At 45.2% G+C, this 18306-nt stretch overlaps 1 protein-coding gene across 2 annotated transcripts; it reads right to left on the reverse strand.

Annotated features, from left to right (window-relative positions):
- Positions 1–1999: 1999 nt before the first annotated feature.
- On the reverse strand, positions 2000–10014 carry LOC142765217 (uncharacterized). Of its 2 annotated transcripts, none has more exons than XR_012884106.1 (2): positions 6145–8929; positions 2000–2149 (listed from the first exon to the last, which is right to left on the reverse strand). XR_012884106.1 is itself a non-coding variant. In XM_075865874.1 (2 exons), exons 1-2 carry the CDS (start codon positions 9478–9480, stop codon positions 2077–2079), a joined length of 618 nt encoding a protein of 205 aa, XP_075721989.1. In that variant the 5' UTR covers positions 9481–10014; the 3' UTR covers positions 2000–2076. The 2 variants fall into 2 exon arrangements, 1 of the variants encoding a protein (XP_075721989.1); XM_075865874.1 differs by lacking the exon at positions 6145–8929 and adding an exon at positions 8936–10014.
- Between the last annotated feature and the right edge of the window lie 8292 nt (positions 10015–18306).

Below are 18306 nucleotides of genomic sequence, written 5' to 3' on the forward strand. Positions count from 1 at the left end.
AATGCTTATTTTTGTTTGATGCACAAGTGGCCTGTACATGCGTTCATTTCGTATCATGTAATGCTCTTCTGCTCACGCTGGCTTTACCGCAGTGCTTTTTCCATGCGGTGAAGCTTGATCATAGTTTGGTATTTGTCCTTTTGTTTGCCTGAAACGGACGTGCCAAGATGCATATTTGGCCTGAGCAGTCGCAAATGCTTATATTTGTTTGATGCACAAGTGGCTTGTGCATGCGTTCATTTCGTATCATGTAATGTTCTTTTGCTCACGCTGGCTTTACCGCAATACTTTCGCAATGCAGTGAAGCTTAATCATCTTTTGGTAATTGTCTTTTTGTCTGTTTGAAAAGGACTCGCCAAGATGCATACTTGGCCTGAGCAGTCGCAAATGCTTATTTTTGTTTGATGCACAAGTGGCCTGTACATGCGTTCATTTCGTATCATGTAATGCTCTTCTGCTCACGCTGGCTTTACCGCAGTGCTTTTTCCATGCAGTGAAGCTTGACCATAGTTTGGTATTTGTCCTTTTGTTTGCCTGAAACGGACGTGCCAAGATGCATATTTGGCCTGAGCAGTCGCAAATGCTTATATTTGTTTGATGCACAAGTGGCCTGTGCGTGCGTTCATTTCGTATCATGTAATGCTCTTCTGCTCACGCTGGCTTTACCACAGTGCTTTTTCCATGCAGTGAAGCTTAATCATCTTTTGGTAATTGTCTTTTTGTCTGTTTGAAAAGGACTCGCCAAGATGCATACTTGGCCTGAGCAGTCGCAAATGCTTATTTTTGTTTGATGCACAAGTGGCCTGTACATGCGTTCATTTCGTATCATGTAATGCTCTTCTGCTCACGCTGGCTTTACCGCAGTGCTTTTTCCATGCGGTGAAGCTTGATCATAGTTTGGTATTTGTCCTTTTGTTTGCCTGAAACGGACGTGCCAAGATGCATATTTGGCCTGAGCAGTCGCAAATGCTTATATTTGTTTGATGCACAAGTGGCTTGTGCATGCGTTCATTTCGTATCATGTAATGTTCTTTTGCTCACGCTGGCTTTACCGCAATACTTTCGCAATGCAGTGAAGCTTAATCATCTTTTGGTAATTGTCTTTTTGTCTGTTTGAAAAGGACTCGCCAAGATGCATACTTGGCCTGAGCAGTCGCAAATGCTTATTTTTGTTTGATGCACAAGTGGCCTGTGCATGCGTTCATTTCGTATCATGTAATGCTCTTCTGCTCACGCTGGCTTTACCGCAGTGCTTTTTCTATGCGGTGAAGCTTGATCATAGTTTGGTATTTGTCCTTTTGTTTGCCTGAAACGGACGTGCCAAGATGCATACTTGGCCTGAGCAGTCGCAAATGCTTATATTTGTTTGATGCACAAGTGGCCTGTGCATGCGTTCATTTCGTATCATGTAATGCTCTTCTGCTCACGCTGGCTTTACCGCAGTGCTTTCACAAGGCAGTGAAGCTTGACCATACTTGCTTTTACGTGCCTTGCGACTTATCAAAGTTTTGTAATAGCTCAACTGTTGACGCTAGAAGTGATGCATTCTATGTGAAAGTTTTATACTTAACTTCGGGGATTCATGTTTTCATAAAGTTTTCACAATATATCAGTAAGGTCGAGTTGGAAACTATGCATTTTTGGAAAACGCCCACGAACACGACGGAGACACGAGATTAGAAAGACTCAGTACTTCGCCTTTGTCTTGTCCCTCCGTCGTTTTCACGTTCATTTTCAAAGTATCTATCAAAATGCTGACAACGCTGTTTCACTGCCAGCAACCTTTGGCGTGTAAGAAAGGGAGCTAAATTTTCTCTCAGCCTGTAAACCAAGCAATTGCGGCTACTCGATGTGCGATAAATAAAAGACCAAAATTAAGAATGACCAGCTGATGTTGATAACAGGTGCTCATAGCAGCACTTTTTTGCTGTGCACTTGAATTCCTGTCTTATGTAATGTTATGGTCCGTGAGTACACAATGACACTACTACAACCAAGAAAAATTTTACTAACATTTATTTGTAAAATAACTGCTACAAAATAGAATTCTGATCCCCTTCTTAGTAGTTGCATAATTTAGCTAGAAGAAGACAGCATCATCCAACTTCCTGATGACTTGACAACAGGGTGAGTCCACAATGTACTGGACCTGTACAAGATGAAGAAAACAGACGAAAAAAACAACAGATAAATCAAAGAGTTTAAAAAATGGCACCTGAAACTTTCAACTTGCCCACCACAGCAGTGAAAAGACTCCTGTTGTCATATGTATTTTCTGCCTGTTGGTTCGCGGGCACAAGTGCCAGTCTTGTTTATTAATAGAAGCTGCTTAGCATCACTTCATTGCAAGACTTTTCTTTATCCGCCACCCGAGAACGCGCTCTGTAGCGGTCAGGCTCCGCCTAGAGACTTGTGGCAGTGTGACCTTAATGTGGGCAATATATACACAGACTTTGGTTGCTTAATTTGTAGCAAACTCATTGTGAGCAAATTTCATAGTTGCATTCATAAAATATTTGAATGTTATATTGTAATATAACACTAAAATGCTGAGGCTTTAGAGCATTACAAACTCAGCCTGCCTACATTAACAATCCCAGTGCCACAGGCATGCAAGAACTGCTTGCATAATCATGAATCAACTAAACCATTTTGATATATTGACAGGTTTTCAAAAATGACTATTTTTGAAAATTTTATATTCATATTTTTCTCTTAAAGGGCAAGTTACTGTTGCTGAAAAGAAAAAAAAGCAAATCATATACAATATCTGATACTTTTTGTTTGCAGTTTACAGCTGCACATGGTAAAAGGCTGCATGCATGAGTATTTGCTGTGTGCCATTCATGGTAGTATTTCCGAAATCCTTATTCAATTGACATTTAGTGATCAGCCTATAAATTTTATTGTTTTTTATTTTTTATTCCGTGCATTAGATATGAATATATTTTAGTTCAGGAAAATTTGCTCAACAAAGGAAAGTTTTCTACTTTTGGCAAAAAAACAAAACAAAGCAAGAAGTAGTTCTAGAACTTTTATGAAAGAGACAGGTGTGAGGTTTGACGTGATGAGAAGTCAATAAAGAAGGAATGCCACAGAAAGGATTGCCTCAACAAAGGAATTTGGTTCGTTGGGGTAACATACATTTGGCAATGTTTTTATGTACTTCTAGTTAACGCTCCACCACTAGCTTACAACAAGGAAAAAAAATAAGGTGGTGCATGCAGAAAGTTAACTCATCACATAATGTGAAAATTTGACCCAGAACAAGAGAAGGAACAAAGACGAGTGCTCACCTCCAACAAGATTTATCTTGAAGAGCAAACATATATACTCTTGAAATGCAAAAAATAGACAAATCATTCAAAAAGCCCACAACTGCCATGCACGAAAACCTTACATCCTCAGCAAAGACAATTCGTTTTGACAAATCCCTAGAGACAGAGTGAGAGAAAGTACTGATGCAGTTCAGCTCTAGTCTACAAATCTTTTTCGCCACGACAATTTCTCTTGTAGTTTTTTTTTTCCCAATGATAATGGTGTCACACAAAAGTGGTTTGGAGCCACACCTGCTACAGTGCAAGGCCAAGAAACGATTGCGACCATTCTTGAGGTTACAAGGGTGTTTATTGCAGCATGTGTGGCTGCAAAATGATTTTGCGGGACATCATTATTGCTGGAAGAAAAAACAACAAATAAAATGACAAGAGAAATTATCGAGGCAAAGAGGATTTGTAGACTAGAGCTGAACTGCATCAGCACTATGTCTCGGGCTTTGTCAAATTGTCTTTTTTGAAAATGTAAGATATTTATTTGCGCATGGCAGTTGTGGGCGTCTTGAATGATTTGCCTGATTTTCACATTTCAGGAGTATATATGTGTTTGCTCTTCAAGATAAATCTTCTTGGAAGTGAGCACTCGTGTTTGTTCCTTCTCTTGTCCTGGGTCAAATTTTTGTGCTATGTGATCCGTTATGCATTACCAACATGCCTAACTTCATACTTTCGATCCCTGAAGTCAGTCCCTAAAGGGCCACTCACCAGGTCCCATAACAAACTGTGGAAGTTGTGTATCTAACGGAGAGCATTATACCACAAAAAGTTTTTCAATCGGTTCATTACGAGCTGAGAAAACAGTTTCTTCTTTTTTTAACAGCAGGAAACAAGGATGAAAGGAGGCAAGCTCAAAACCCTTGCCACTCCTCCGTGTAGCCTTCACAAGCCAAATCTCTTTCCTACCCTCTCCAGCATCCAACCAAGAGGTCACGTGCACATGACGTGCTCAAACAAGCCCAACCCTCGAGCGCGCGAGCGGTGTTTTTTTGTTGACCAGCATTGTATTGTGTCTACTGCCTGTTTTTGCGACATTGTTTGGAAACGCTGGCTTTGATGCAGTTGAAAAGATGAGCATAATGAGTGCTCGAATGCGCAGGACCATTAATTTCTTTTCCAGGACAGGAGTCTGCTTGATGCAGTAACCGCGGAGACACAAACGCATGCGAAACGCCAGCACATTAGCTCGGCATCTCGTTGGAATTCACGGGGAAAAAATGCAAAAGACAAACGCATTCTTCTATTGCGTCTCAATATGTATCCCAAGTTTTATTAATCTCTTCTAGCAACAAATTACATTAACTACGCATGTCACGTTAAATAATTTCCGTCATGTCACGTGCCACTGTTGGCAGCGTCAGAGCATAGTCGTATACATATAGGACCAACGTCACTGCACTGCTGTGTATGTAGGGCGATTCATACTTGCACATCATAACCTCCTTCTCTGGGGGCGCGACCCAAAAAAAAGGGGGAGAAGCGTTCGTTTTGAAATTTGACCCATTTCCACGTCGCATAGAGTTGCAATGTTTGGCAGACGTGACCATAAACTCCCGATGTACGCATTGCACTTGTCAGCTCAAAATCGCCAAACCCGGTGAGTGGCCCTTTAAAGAAAAGCAAAAATTAGACGAGGAGACATGAAGAATGCTTAGAAATTTTGCCATATGTCTACACCAAAATGGAATGCTATTATTAATTAGAAGAATGTATCTTTTCCTTGGCAACCAGCAAACATGACTGAGAACAGACGAATACTTTTTTGTCCAAGTTAGCTGCTAAAGAGCCGAGACAAGCTCCGTGAAATCCTCTTGAACAACTTGCACAAGTAATGTCCAATACTACCCCACTATATTGTGGTTGCCGGCAGACACAATGTAACTTGTAAATACTATCTCTTGGCTGTACGCGAGCAGCCATGGAGTTTATGAGGGGAAAGTCTTCGATCATACCATTCTGTATGCATTGCAGCAAATGTTTGCGTAGCATAACTTAGTTAGGGTTCAAAGTTTCTGGTTTTGTGCCTGACGCTATATAATACATGTTGGCAATTGCAAACAAGCCTCAGTCAAGTGTGTTGCACTGGTTTTGTGCCTTCATTGTTTGAATGGTTAATGTTGGCGATTGTAATTTTAGAATATGACAGATTTGCCTAACAGCGTCAGGAGGGGTATCTTGATCAATTGAATCATATATGAAGACTGTGTTTTTGTCCGCACCAACATTTGTTACTGTAAGCCAATGATTGGGGTTCTGAACATGCAAGATTTGAACGAAAGGGCCTTTGATTTGAGTGAATTGTAAACATCGGCCCAGTAAGACATCTTGAAAGCCGACACAAGTAGGATACTTTTTCTGAATTAAATACTGTGCGACATTGACTACGCTATCTGATATGGAGGTGCCCTGTACCAGAACATTTAAATCTGCATCTGAAAGAGAATACCGTTTGTAGACATTTAGCATGTCTACTTTAACAGTTGCAAGGCCTACCTTTTTTACTTGATTTGGGAAAAATTTACGCTTGACAGCTCTCACTTTTTTTGGCCGCCCCCTTCTTGCTTTAACCAAAGGTACCACAAGTTTTGTACTGTTAGAATGCCCAAGATAACTTGTGGCAGTAGTTTGTGCTAACTGAGCTGGTGCAGCCTTTATGGCTGCTGAAGTTTGGTTACGAGGAAATGTGGTTAAATTTCTGAAGAAAGCCTCGCAGGACGAAAGTTTTTCCATTAACTCCTTCTCACCACAATTAGATAATACGTTAGCCACGGTTTTTGACATTTCGCAAAGACTCTTATAAGCATAAGTATACTTCTCTTGTGCAGTGTCAAGCTTCACACAGGGTGGTGACTGAATGCTGCTTGTTACCACTGGTGTGGCACTAGTGGTTGTGCAGCTGTCACTCAGGAAATGATCCTTGCACCACCTGTCTGGTATGCAAGCCTTGTCGGAAAGATCTTGCTTAGTAAAGTCATGCACTGCTAAAATATGTGCACAAGGCAGAGTGTACTGGTTATAAAAAGCACATGTGCAAGAAGCCAAGCACAATGAAACACTGTACTGTGATCTTGGTGAAACTACAACATAAGAATTAGGAGTGGAAGTGACTTGATAACTTACATTTTTAAACTTCTCATACTGCTCTAGTACTTTACTTGTAGCCTCAGAAGTGCAATTACGGGACAATTCTAGCTGAAATGGGTCATTGAAATCATTTATGTTTAGGTTCAGCTTCATTTCTTTAAGCTTAGAGAACTGTAGAGATAAAGAATCATTATCAATGTAACCTACCAATGCTTCTATTGCTTGAACCAAATGCATGCTTGAAGAGAGATAATTTTTAATCTTTTGATTGTGGCACTCAATGCGATTATTAGTATTATTACCAAATGTAGGAAGGGCTTGCCGATATGCATGTACCCACATTTCCTTACACAAGTGCCAGTTATGCATATCGTAAGAAATGAAATCTGTGCAAGTCATAGCTTGGAGGTTAGCAAGCTTATCGAAGTAGTCTTGCTCAGTGGGGGAATAAACTAAGCTTTTTAAGAGAGGAACCAACTGATCACGTTGCTGTCTAGCTTTTTCATTAACCTTTTGCTGGAAACAATGCAACACATGCCACGTACGCAAAAGTATGTTAGAATTAGGAAGAATATTGGTTAAAATGCGCAGTTCATTGAGATCTTTATCAATCATCACTACTTTGCAAGCAGACACAACAAATGGGTTGAAATCTACAAACTTTGTGAACATGGGCTCAACAATTTCAGTCGTCTCATTTCGTAAGAAGGCATAACACACAGGTCTCCCACGACCACGACCATCTTGAACTAATATAGAGTAAAGAATATAACCCTCAATATTCACTTTATACGTTCCATCAATAAATAGAATCTCTGGATACTTTTCCAAAATCTCACGCATGTGCGTTGTTTGAAGAAGTATGAATTGCAGGTTATTATTTTGATTCATTTCATAGTGAATAACCCAGTTTGGATTATTTTTTAGCAAGGTCTCTACCTTCTCTAAAACCATTTCACCATGAGCCTGCTCATTGCGGATAGGAATAGAAAATCGTTGCTAGTAATTATTAATGTCCTTTGTAGTTAACTTCTTACCAGTTTTTTGCTCGACCAAGTTTTTAAAATCCTTTGCGCCAGTATTACATTTAGCTAAGTCAAAGAATTCTTCTTTTTCTCCATGATTCAGGAGCCTCTTCTGAGGATACAAATCATAATATTCTGTGGGATGGTTATGCTTAGCTTGTAGTTTAGTTATCTTGTAGTGCAGAGTAGGCGATTTACATAGGCTTACCGATACTGTCATTTCACAGCCAGTACCATTGTAAGCTTGCTTTGGTCGCTTTCCTATCCCCCTGGGCTTTATTGTGCGACCGTGAATGCAGCTATATTTAATCCTAATATACTCGAAGTCCTTATCTTTTGATGTGAATGGACTTTTATTACTCTTATTTATCATGACTACATGCCTGCCCTCCCTGCACCACTCATCAAAGCTTTTCTTAAAAGAAGGAAAGTTATCAAATGTTGCATTTAAATAAACTTTGCTACCCCCACCATATAGTGTATTTACTGGGTTATTGAGGACGGTTGGGTAGGCACCAGTGTTTACACAAATAGCCTGGGCACCAAGGCTGACAGGCCTGCTTCTGGATGTCAAAGCAGCCTCACAATACTTGTACTGCACAGCTGCAGTGCACCCAGCTTCCATAGGGTCACCAGCCTCTGTGCCAGGATCGCGCTCAATTCGCATGCAATCCCGAGTCAGTGCTGGTAGATGGCTTTTGCAGACAGAAACCTCGTTCACAGCGTCATTCGTGACAGATTCACAGTGAGTCGCGGAACTAACTGAGCAGTCTTTCAACTGCTTGCTAGGAACACGCTGCACCTTTTTAAAACTATCACGAATGACGTTGTGCGAGACACTGGCTCGTCCTTCAGGCTTTCTACCACAGACAGCGGAAGAAGCAGACTGAATCTGTTTCTGGCTCACAACTGCTGTCATAGGTGAAGTGGACCTGATGGACTTGGCAGCTGTCACAGCAAGAACTTTGCCTTCACTGTCTGCACACAGTTTAGAGCTCTGTTCTTGCTTGTGCAGTGCCGCAGCCTTCCGCCGGCTCTTCTTTGACTGCACCAGTTTCCACTCACTGTCGCCACACTGGCCGACAGCCTGTGGCACAGCTGCTTTTCCAGCACTGGCCTCCTCTTCCCCCACAGAAGAGCGCACAAGAGCACTCTCATGCTCCTGTGAGGCTCTCCTTATTTTCCTGTCACAAGTGGTGCTTGCACCTCGACTAGGGATCATTGGCTGAATAGGCCTCTCCCCAGTGTTTCCCTTGCATGGTACACTTGTGCCATGGAAAATGGGGGAAGGCAGGCTGTCCCAGGTCCACCAAGCCTTGCTTCCCTTGCAGCGAACGCGGACACCGCCAACGAGCGTAAAGCCAATACCATGAATGGTACTGGCCAGTTGGTCAGTGTCGTGTCTCTGCATGAGAGCACTGCTGGTTTTCCAGACAGGAGCTGGTGCAGCGGAAGGTCCACCTACTGCTGGAGAATATTGAACTGCATGCATACCAAGTGCTGGAAAATCGACTTCCAAGTTGATGGAAAAGTGCTCCTGCCGAGCCCAGCACCTTGTTGCCAAGCCGGCTGGTGTGGACACCATCCCTGCTCAGGAATCCAGGCCAGCCGTCCACAAGACTATCCAGGATAGTGAAGCCCCTCTCCAGGCAAAGCTGTGCGAGTGCAGCATTCACATTCCTGTAGTGGTCATTCAAATGACAAACATCACACAACTGTTCTTCCCCTTGGCGGTACCGATTCTGCCCCCGAGGAAGAATGGCAGAAAAAGCTACATGCAACGTGGGATTGCTTTCGATGATTCCCTGAGCGAGCTGGCGATATTTGTCCATGCACATGTTGACACTGTCAACAGTGTTGTTCGTGCCAACATGTACAATGACATCAAAACTGGCCAGCTTGTCAGCAATCATTGAGAGCAAGTGCTCAATCCTTATTCCTCTGTGTGCGGCAATGCTAACAGACAAGCCACGGCGCGATGGGAAATACTGGTCGACGTATTTCACCATTGAATCGCCCGCTACTAACACACGCGTCATGTTGCGCACACTTTCAATTCAGAATTACACCATGAAAAAAAAAAGAAACAAGAAAGTGAATATTTAGTCTAAAACACGGCTGTCAACTACGCAAATGCACTACGACACAGATACGAAGCACGTTAACACGGATGACCAAAGAAAGGGCCACGCACAGACACTGCTAAATCAGCCTATACGCGAAAAATCACAAAAATACGTATTGGGATGGATATAAACAACGTTAGTAAATATAAAATAGCAGTGAAAATAAGCGGTTGAGCTTAGATGAAGATGATGTTCGAGGCTTGCGAATATGTAGCAGAACAAGGCCTGTAGACAGCTCGCAGAAGCAGCAACCAGCCGTACTCCAGCAGCAGCAGCAGCAAGTGAGCGTCTGCTGGCCAGCTGAGCCACGTTCCGATTCGGTAAATTCGAACAACGCGCTAAATCGGAAACGACGTATGTCATGACAATTTTTGTGACGTCACTTCCGTGCGGCGCAGCAGTCAGTTCTGTGTGGGGATGGCTGGAGCGCCGCGCGGCGCAGCAGCCATTGCCTTTTTTTTTTTCGTTCCATGGGAATTATACCTGCGTTTGCCTTTCACGCTCGAGTAGGAGCAGCCAACGGCTGTACAGCCGACCATGGTTTATCAGGACGAAGATAAACGGGTGGCCGCGCGCGCGAATCCCGAATAATCTGAAGCTTGCGGTCGCCGTCGTCTGCTCTTCTCGAACCTAAAGCCGGTAGACGGCGCATCCCACCATCCCTCGCTCTTTTACTGGTCACCTATTGTCCGTGTTCGGAGCGTCATTTGAAAGCATGGCAGCCGGTAGGAAACTGCGCCACTGAACCTTTCCAGTACACTCTAGCGCTGGTAACACACTCGCGCATCGACATGATTTTTTCTTCGGGAGGGGGGTGGGTGAAGCCGTGCTGCATCGCGGCTGGGGGAGGGTGGAAGTGTTCTTGCAACACCCTGTTAGCACGTGTGGCAAGGGAGAGTGCGGCAAGTTCTTTTAACGCGATACCGTCAAAGAGCTCGTTTCGCAGAAATTCCGCTGTCGGCGTCGTTAGTTCTGAGTGAAAAATTAGCAGATCCTACGTACAGTGGGAATCGACGATATGCGAAACATGAATGGGAAATGTTGATATGTCACTTTAAAATCAGTACAACGTTACGAGGTGGAGGTAAATAATGCCGTACATTACTTCCGTGTCATGATTATCATGTTCGGATGTGTCGTTTACCTTCGTCATCTATTAACGTCACGTGATACTAAGTTTAGTATATGTGGAGCTAGCGAAACGGTCACGAACATGCTATGAGCGTGGTATGTTGTCATATTCTTACATGACACGCATGTCGGGATTATCATGTTTGCACCAGTCATATATTTCGTCATCCATTGGCGTCACGTAACACCAAATTTCGTATATGTGGAGCTAGCAAAACTGCCGCGAGCGCATCATGAAGGGCCCAATATACTCAAATGTAGCGTTGACGCGCGCGCACGTTGGGCACAGCGACGCTACGTTGAAAAACGCGAGCACTCTATAATCTGACGCCAGGCGCAACCAGCGTCCGTCGGCGCGGCCTGACGGCAACCGGTGCGAAATGTGACATGCTGCATTTCACGCCATTGCGTTACCCAGACAACACTGCGTCTCTCTCTTTTCGTGACAGAGGGACGCCGGACGTGATGAAACGCGCATGCGTCAACGCAACGCAGCGCGGCGCGCGCCTGCGAGTATATGGCAGGACCCGCGCGTGGCGTGGCAACGCCGGCGTGATGCGACGAAATGAAAACCGGCGAGCACGCACACCATCTCACGTCGAAAGGTATTGACGTCTTGACTGCGGTATGTAGTCATGCTCTCACATGACACGCATCTTATTATTATCATGTTTGCACCAGTCACATACCTTTGTCATCCATTGACCTCACGTAATACTAAATTTGGCTAATGTGAAGGTAGCGAAACGGCCGCGAGCGCATCATGAGTGTGGCATGTAGTCATGTTGTTACATGACACGCATGTCGTAATTATCATGTTTGGATGTGTCATTTACCTATGTCAGCCGTTTGCGTCGCGCAATACCGAGTTTGGTACATGTGGAGCTAGCGAAACGGCTGCCAGCGCATCATGAGTGTAGCATGTAGTCATGTTGTTACATGACACGCATCTCATGTTTATCATGTTTGCACCGTTATCATACCTTCGTCATACATTCTCGTACTGTAATACCAATATTGGTATATGTGATGCTAGCGAAACAGCCGCGAGCGCATCATGAGCGTGGCATGTAGTCATGTTACATGACATGCATGTCATGATTTTTTGTGAGGGTCTGTCGCTTGTGTTCGCCATGCAATCATGCCATACCATACCAGTTTTGCAACGTGCCATGTGAACGTAACCACCGCAAGAGCTGCAGGACCATGAATTGTAAATCATGACATTCATGTCATGGTTTTCATGTGATGACTAGTCAAATATGTTCTTCATACAATCATGTTATGCCATACCAAGTTTGGTATCGATACCATTATCGAAACGGCCAGAAGCGCTAAAGGTCGTAGGCGGCTAGATAGATAGATAGATAGATAGATAGATAGATAGATAGATAGATACGCTCAAAGTCGCCGAAGTTCGCTAAGAAATGCTTCGTATTTAGAAGTCATCTTATGCTTGACCAAAAAAATCGAGAACGATGCAAATAAAGTAAATATATAATATAGTTCGAAATTCTGGAGCAGGGTGGGGACCGAACCAGGGTTGTTTCGGTCAGAATGGGGATCGAACCCGGGTCGTTAGTGTAGCAAGCGGATGTTCTACGACACCGCCACGCCTCGCTTGTGAAAATAGTGAGAAGACCTTCCCCTGCTGTTTGGGTGTTGGTTCCGCACAGCAGGGGAAGTTCTCACTATTTTCACAAACGAGGCGTGGCGGTGTCGTAGAACATCCGCTTGCTACACTAACGACACGGGTTCTATCCCCATTCTGACCGAAACAACCCTGGACAATGACTAGTACGTAGAGTAGCCAGCAGGTACCATGGCCTCATGGAGACAACCTGCTGCGTCTCGTACACGCGTTTGTTTTGTGCCATTTTACCTACGTTGCCGCTATACACAAATGGCTACGTGCTGTGCGCGATCAACTCAATGCGCTTATTCGCAAGGTGGTCAAACGAGCCCTTGGCCTCCCTATCACCGCTCCAACGTACAAACTCCTCGAGCTTGGCCTACAACATAACACGCTAGAAGAGATCGCCGAAGCCCAGGAACGCGTGCAATTGACCCGACTCACCACCACCAAGGCGGGCCGCCATATTCTGAGCGAGCTCGGCTTCTTCTCCTCGAGGGCCAAGGACCCCCCAGAGTTGACCCTAGTTCCCCGTGAAATCCGCGATCTTATCACGATCGCTCCCATTCCACGAAATGTACACCCCAAATACAACAGAGGCAGGCGCCTTGCGCGGGCGACCGCCATTATCAAGCGCATACACATGGAAGCGGACAACGTCTCGTTCGTGGACGCCGCTGCTTATCACAGCAACCGAGCCTTCGCCGCGGTCGCCGTATCATCCGCGCAGCAGACTCTTAACTCTGCCACAATCCTCACCCGAAACCCCGAATTAGCGGAGCAAATAGCTATAGCTATAACTATGCTCGACAGCAAACGGGAATTCTTCTACAGTGACTCCAGGCCGGCCATCAAAGCCTTCGAACGCGGAGTCATCTCCGACCAGGCGCTACGTATCCTGCGCAAAGCAGACCCGAGTGCCCTGAAGCACCATACTGTCATATGGTTCCCCGCCCATCTCGGCCAGGTGCTGGGTGCCCTATCCAACCTCAACGAGATCGCCCATGATGCAGCGCGCGAACTTACCCACCGCACCGCCACAGGGCAACCCCATCTTGCTGGGTTAGATACCGATCGGGATGCACCAATTATGTACAATGCAATAACAAATCACTTTTACCTGGAACGCCGCATTTTTCCACCCCCACACCCGAAACTTAACCGACCACAGGCATTAACCCTACGCCTATTACAGACACACGCGTACCCAAACCTTGCCACGCTTCACGTTTATTATCCTCATGCATACCCCAGTGACACATGCCCGTCATGTGGACACACAGCGACACTCGCACACATGCTCTGGGAGTGTAGAACAACTCAAACTATACCTCAAGCAAGTGGGAGAGGTCCCTTAGGAGCTCACTTCTCGCCGACCAGCAATGGGCCGTCCAGCAGGCCCACGAAGCGGCCGCCAGGTACTCCCTGTCGGTCCCTACGTGGGAGACGCCCGCTAAGCGCTAAGTGCGTCCTGCAGGACTGAAATAAAGTTCTTTCATTCCAACTTCCCCTGCTTCGAAATGCAGTGAAAGCTTTCATGCTTCACAAATACACGCGTCCTGTATACATGCTTCAGAACGCAAGATGAAATATTGTTTAATAATGCGTGGTACAAGCGTACATTGCCAACGGGCGTCAGAATATATGTGGTTATCATAATGACTCCATGGCTGAAAGCCGGTACCTACTACAAAAGGCACACACGCTACTGCGCCTATTCCCCTAAGGCCATGTATAGTGTTCGAAATAGCACAAAGAACAGGATGTCGCTACTGCGTTCAACTCCTAAAGGAGAATCTTTTGGGTCGCCTTCATTTTTTATACACCGCACATACCCTCTGCCGAAGCGCCTGCACTTGAGTTGGTCATTGCTGGATTTTCACGGCTGAAAGAGCCTATTAATGTGATAAACAACTTTATGCATGCACAATGCATTTAGCGGCACTGGAGAATGATAATGGCATTTGTGAAAACCATTCGGCAGTTAACAAGTCAGACATCCAGAGAAAAATATAGCGTCAATCAATGCGGGCATGTTAGTGCGTACTGGACTGTCAGAAAAACAGCGCTGCTCTTGACTCTTCTATGTCCCATGTATCGACGCCAGGGCACCGTCCGACGGAGACATGGGGTGTGTTAGCGTCGGAGCGCCGTAAAGAATGTCACGCTAGGTCGAGAACTCGGATGGGACTGTTTATTCAGAGAATGCTCATTGGTGTGTAACAATGGTTCCCGATATAGCCATTGTGTGGCATCATGCGACACATCCATCGAATCGGAAACTGATCAGAGGTCCATAAAATGCTTGACACCTCATCATCTCCACCTAGAAAGGAAAGGAGACGTAAACTCTTGCGTACTCGTACAAGAGAACGCGAACGAGGTATACAGGACAAGCGCCACAGTATGCAATCACAGTTGTTTCGAGCATTTTACAGCGGCAAGGCACTGAAAATGACATAGTAACATGCGTAAGATACACTAGTAAAAATGCAAAATCTCTGGTGTACATGACAATTCGGCATGACATTTGAAACTATCTTGCAGAAAATTGTAAAATGCAGCAAATTTTTATAGTAGTTATCACATGGAATATATGGGTATGCTCAAGGAACATAATCCTAGCAACGCACCGGTTTTTTTAAGCGTCGCTTGGGACGACCGCATGCCGGAAGAGGACGTGAAAGATTCACCGATGGAGCCTTATCCATATCGGAAGATTGCGAGCCTTGGGGCTCACCTACATGCTCATCAGAGAGTGGTAGCGATTCTGGAGTGTTCGTACATGACACATTCGTACCTGAAACATCTTTCCCCCCTTAAAAAAATCTGCAATGGGGCTGCGCTCATAAGCTGTTTCTTGTGAAGGTGCCTGTAAGGTTGTTTGTGACTGGGGTGTTGCAGAAGAACATGGAGGTGGGGAGTAATTCTGCTGCATGAATGAATAATTAGGCAGATGAAGTGAATTCTGCTGTGAAGTTTAGTTTTTCTCGGCAGGAACCAGTACGAGCTTTGAAGCATTCCATACGTTGCCATCACTCAGGCAGAATAAAGTCACTGCAAGTTGACTAGTAATTGTATATGAACCCTTGTACCTAATCTGCCTCCCCGGAAGACGAACTTTGACACTGTGACCCACCTGTAGCTTAGGAGGCTTTGCTCCACGCTTAGAATGAATGCGTTGCTTAGTTGCCTGTTGCTTATGGAATACTCATGTTCTCACAAGATCCAAAGTTGGAAAAGGAGCAGAAGACTTCGGGTGTAACCCTGCAATGTAGATTTCAGAACGCGATTGGCGATTATGCAAAAGTTGTGCAGGTGAAAATCCTGTAGTTGCTTCAGGCGTTAAGTGATACGTACCTAGGTACTCTGTAATAGCATGTTTCAGTGGGCGGCATTCAGGTTGAGCGAGCTGAATTGGCTCTTTCAAAAATCTGTTGAAACGTTCAACATGTTACCACGTGAATAGTAATTATACGAGCAAATATACCGAATGCCTCTTTGTGAAAGGAAAGTTTCAAATAGTTCCGACTTGAACTCACGACCGTTGTCTGTAACAATTGCCTCAGGGAAGCCTTCCCTACTGAAAAGTGCTGTCAAGAAAGTTGTTACCGCTTTGGAAGTGAATGCCTGAGTAAAACAAACTTCTGGCCACTCAGAGTGGTAGTCAACTATACTGTAACTGAAAATCATGGAGCACGTTCGAGTGGACCGACAAAGTCCATGCCTAGCTTTTCCTATTGTTTGCTTGGCCACGGGACAGGCTGGACAGTTGCGAAAACAGGTTTAGCAGAATTATTAGCTGTTTGACATATAACGCAGTTGCGACCTGTGTAACGAGCAAGGATGATGCAACAACATGATGGCCAGAACAAGAACGATCGGTTTATTCAGTCACTGATTATATAGGTGCAAGATAGTGCACCATGAGTATCTGCACATGTCCAATGGCAGGGTTGATACAGTAGCCTTGCCAGATACATCCTTTCCGTTGACAAAGAAATTAACTTTTTAAACAGTGATAAGCACATGGAACTTCAAGTACAATTGATGTCAGACACTTGATTAAGGTCTTGGATATAACTTAGACGTTGCGGTGGCTTCACGTTTCTAGTCGACCTTCTCAAAGCTGGCGTCGGTGGTGAAGTTGTCTGCCGCACCACAGGTGGCGAAGGGTCGCCCAACGTCAGAACTTGGCGATGTCGACCACTCCTTGGCGAGGTTGAAGTTGTCACTGTCGGACAGTCACCAACGTAGTTGTCTGCTAGGCCAGTGTCGATGTCGTCATCACTCGCCACGAAGAACCGTTTGCCAGTTTGAAGTAGGTGACGACGGTTGTGCCTGAGCAGCTTCTGGTCCTCGGTTTTGACCAGGTAGGACCTTGGATGTGGCGTACCACCACTTGAGCTTTTCCGGACCATGCGTTGTCTCTGAGCCTCACGGTGGCACCCTTCTGTCGAAGAGGCAAGCGTCTTTCCCTTTGGGTTTGACTCTGCTTCTTGGCATTGGTTGTAGTCACAGCACTAAAGTCTGGCAGGTTGGCATGAAGGCGCCTTTTTGCAATAGTTCACCAGGGGATCGCTCGTGATCGAGTGGGGTAGAGCGGTAGGCAAGCAGGCCCAGCCAGAAATCGTCCCCCTAATCTGCAGTTTTTTTTTCAAGCTGCACTTCACGACCTGTACACCTTTTCCCGCAAGCCAAATTGACTGCGGGTAATGAGGGCTTGAAGTGACGTGCGTGAAGTCATACTTCTTTGAAAACTAAAGAAATTCATGGCTAGAACGTTGTGGACCGTTATCAGTACAGACTTGCACACCAAATCCGGCAAAGATAGCGCTCAATGCGGCAATGGTCACGATCGCGCAGATGTGTCAGGTAGTTTTTGAACTTCCGGAAAGTTTGATAAGGCGTCGAAAAGGATGATGTACGAGTCCCCCAAAAACGAAAAAAAAAAATATCAGCTCCAACTATATGCCATGCGCAACCTGGCACAGGCTGCGTTTGAAGTGGTTCTTGAGGCTGTTTGTAAGCGTACTTGTGGCATACGGGACAAACTTGTACCATGGAAGCAATCTCAGCGTTAATAAGCCCCGGCCAGGATACGTGGCGTCTGGCCTTTTCCTTGAAGTTTTACATGCCAAAGTGACCTGCATGGATTCTCTCCAGCATAGTTCGTCGCATGATTTTCTGAATAATAACTTTAAAGGCCTTTAAAAGTATTCCATTGAGAAGTGAGAGTTTTTGCTCGAAAGGCTTTAGTTCACCTTGTACTGGAAGCCCCAACGACAAACTTGTGATCCCCGACTGTGGGTAGTGTGTGGCAGCTTGGGCTAGTTGGTATGGCATAGTTATAGCGCGAAAAAAAACGACGACACGGAGACAAGTCCTTCTTGTCTCTGTGACGTCGTTTTGTTCTCGTGCTATAACTATCGTCTTGTAGGTAGTGATCACGAGCAGTTGCCACTTGCAGTTCTTCCTGCGTTGCTTGTTTCACACGGAAGCCATAGCAGCTGGACTGCGTGAACTTGCACGTTGGTAGTGGCACCGGCCTCGTCTTGGTTGTCAGCAGTTGACCGGGACAACATGTCGGCAAAGACAAGGTGCTTCCGCAGAATATACTGCAAAGCTAAGTCATACTTGAACAACCGCAAAAAGAACCGTTGAAGGCGAGGTGGCATGTCACTAATTTCCTTTTGAGCAATTGAAAAGAGTGGCTTGTGGTCCGTTTTAATTCCGAGTTGATTTGATTGATTTGTGGGGTTTGACGTCCCAAAACCACCATTTGATTATGAGAGACGCCACAGTGGAGGGCTCCGGAAATTTCGACCACCTGGGGTTCTTTAACGTGCACCCAAATCTGAGTACGCGGGCCTAGAACATTTCCGCCTCCATCGGAAATGCAGCCGCCACAGCCGGGATTCGATCCTGTGACCTGCGGGTCAGCAGCCGAGTACATTCGCCACTAGGCCACTATG

This window comes from Rhipicephalus microplus, chromosome 6 (assembly GCF_043290135.1).
Source record: "Rhipicephalus microplus isolate Deutch F79 chromosome 6, USDA_Rmic, whole genome shotgun sequence".
Lineage (NCBI taxonomy): Eukaryota > Metazoa > Arthropoda > Arachnida > Ixodida > Ixodidae > Rhipicephalus > Rhipicephalus microplus.

Coding starts and splice junctions, on each gene's coding strand:
- LOC142765217 (XM_075865874.1), bottom strand. CDS start 9,480: ATGACGCGTGTGTTAGTAGCGGGCGATTCAATGGTGAAATACGTCGAC. Junction 2,150..8,935: donor AGTCGATTTTCCAGCACTTG/GTATGCATGCAG, acceptor CATCTTGTACAG/GTCCAGTACATTGTGGACTC.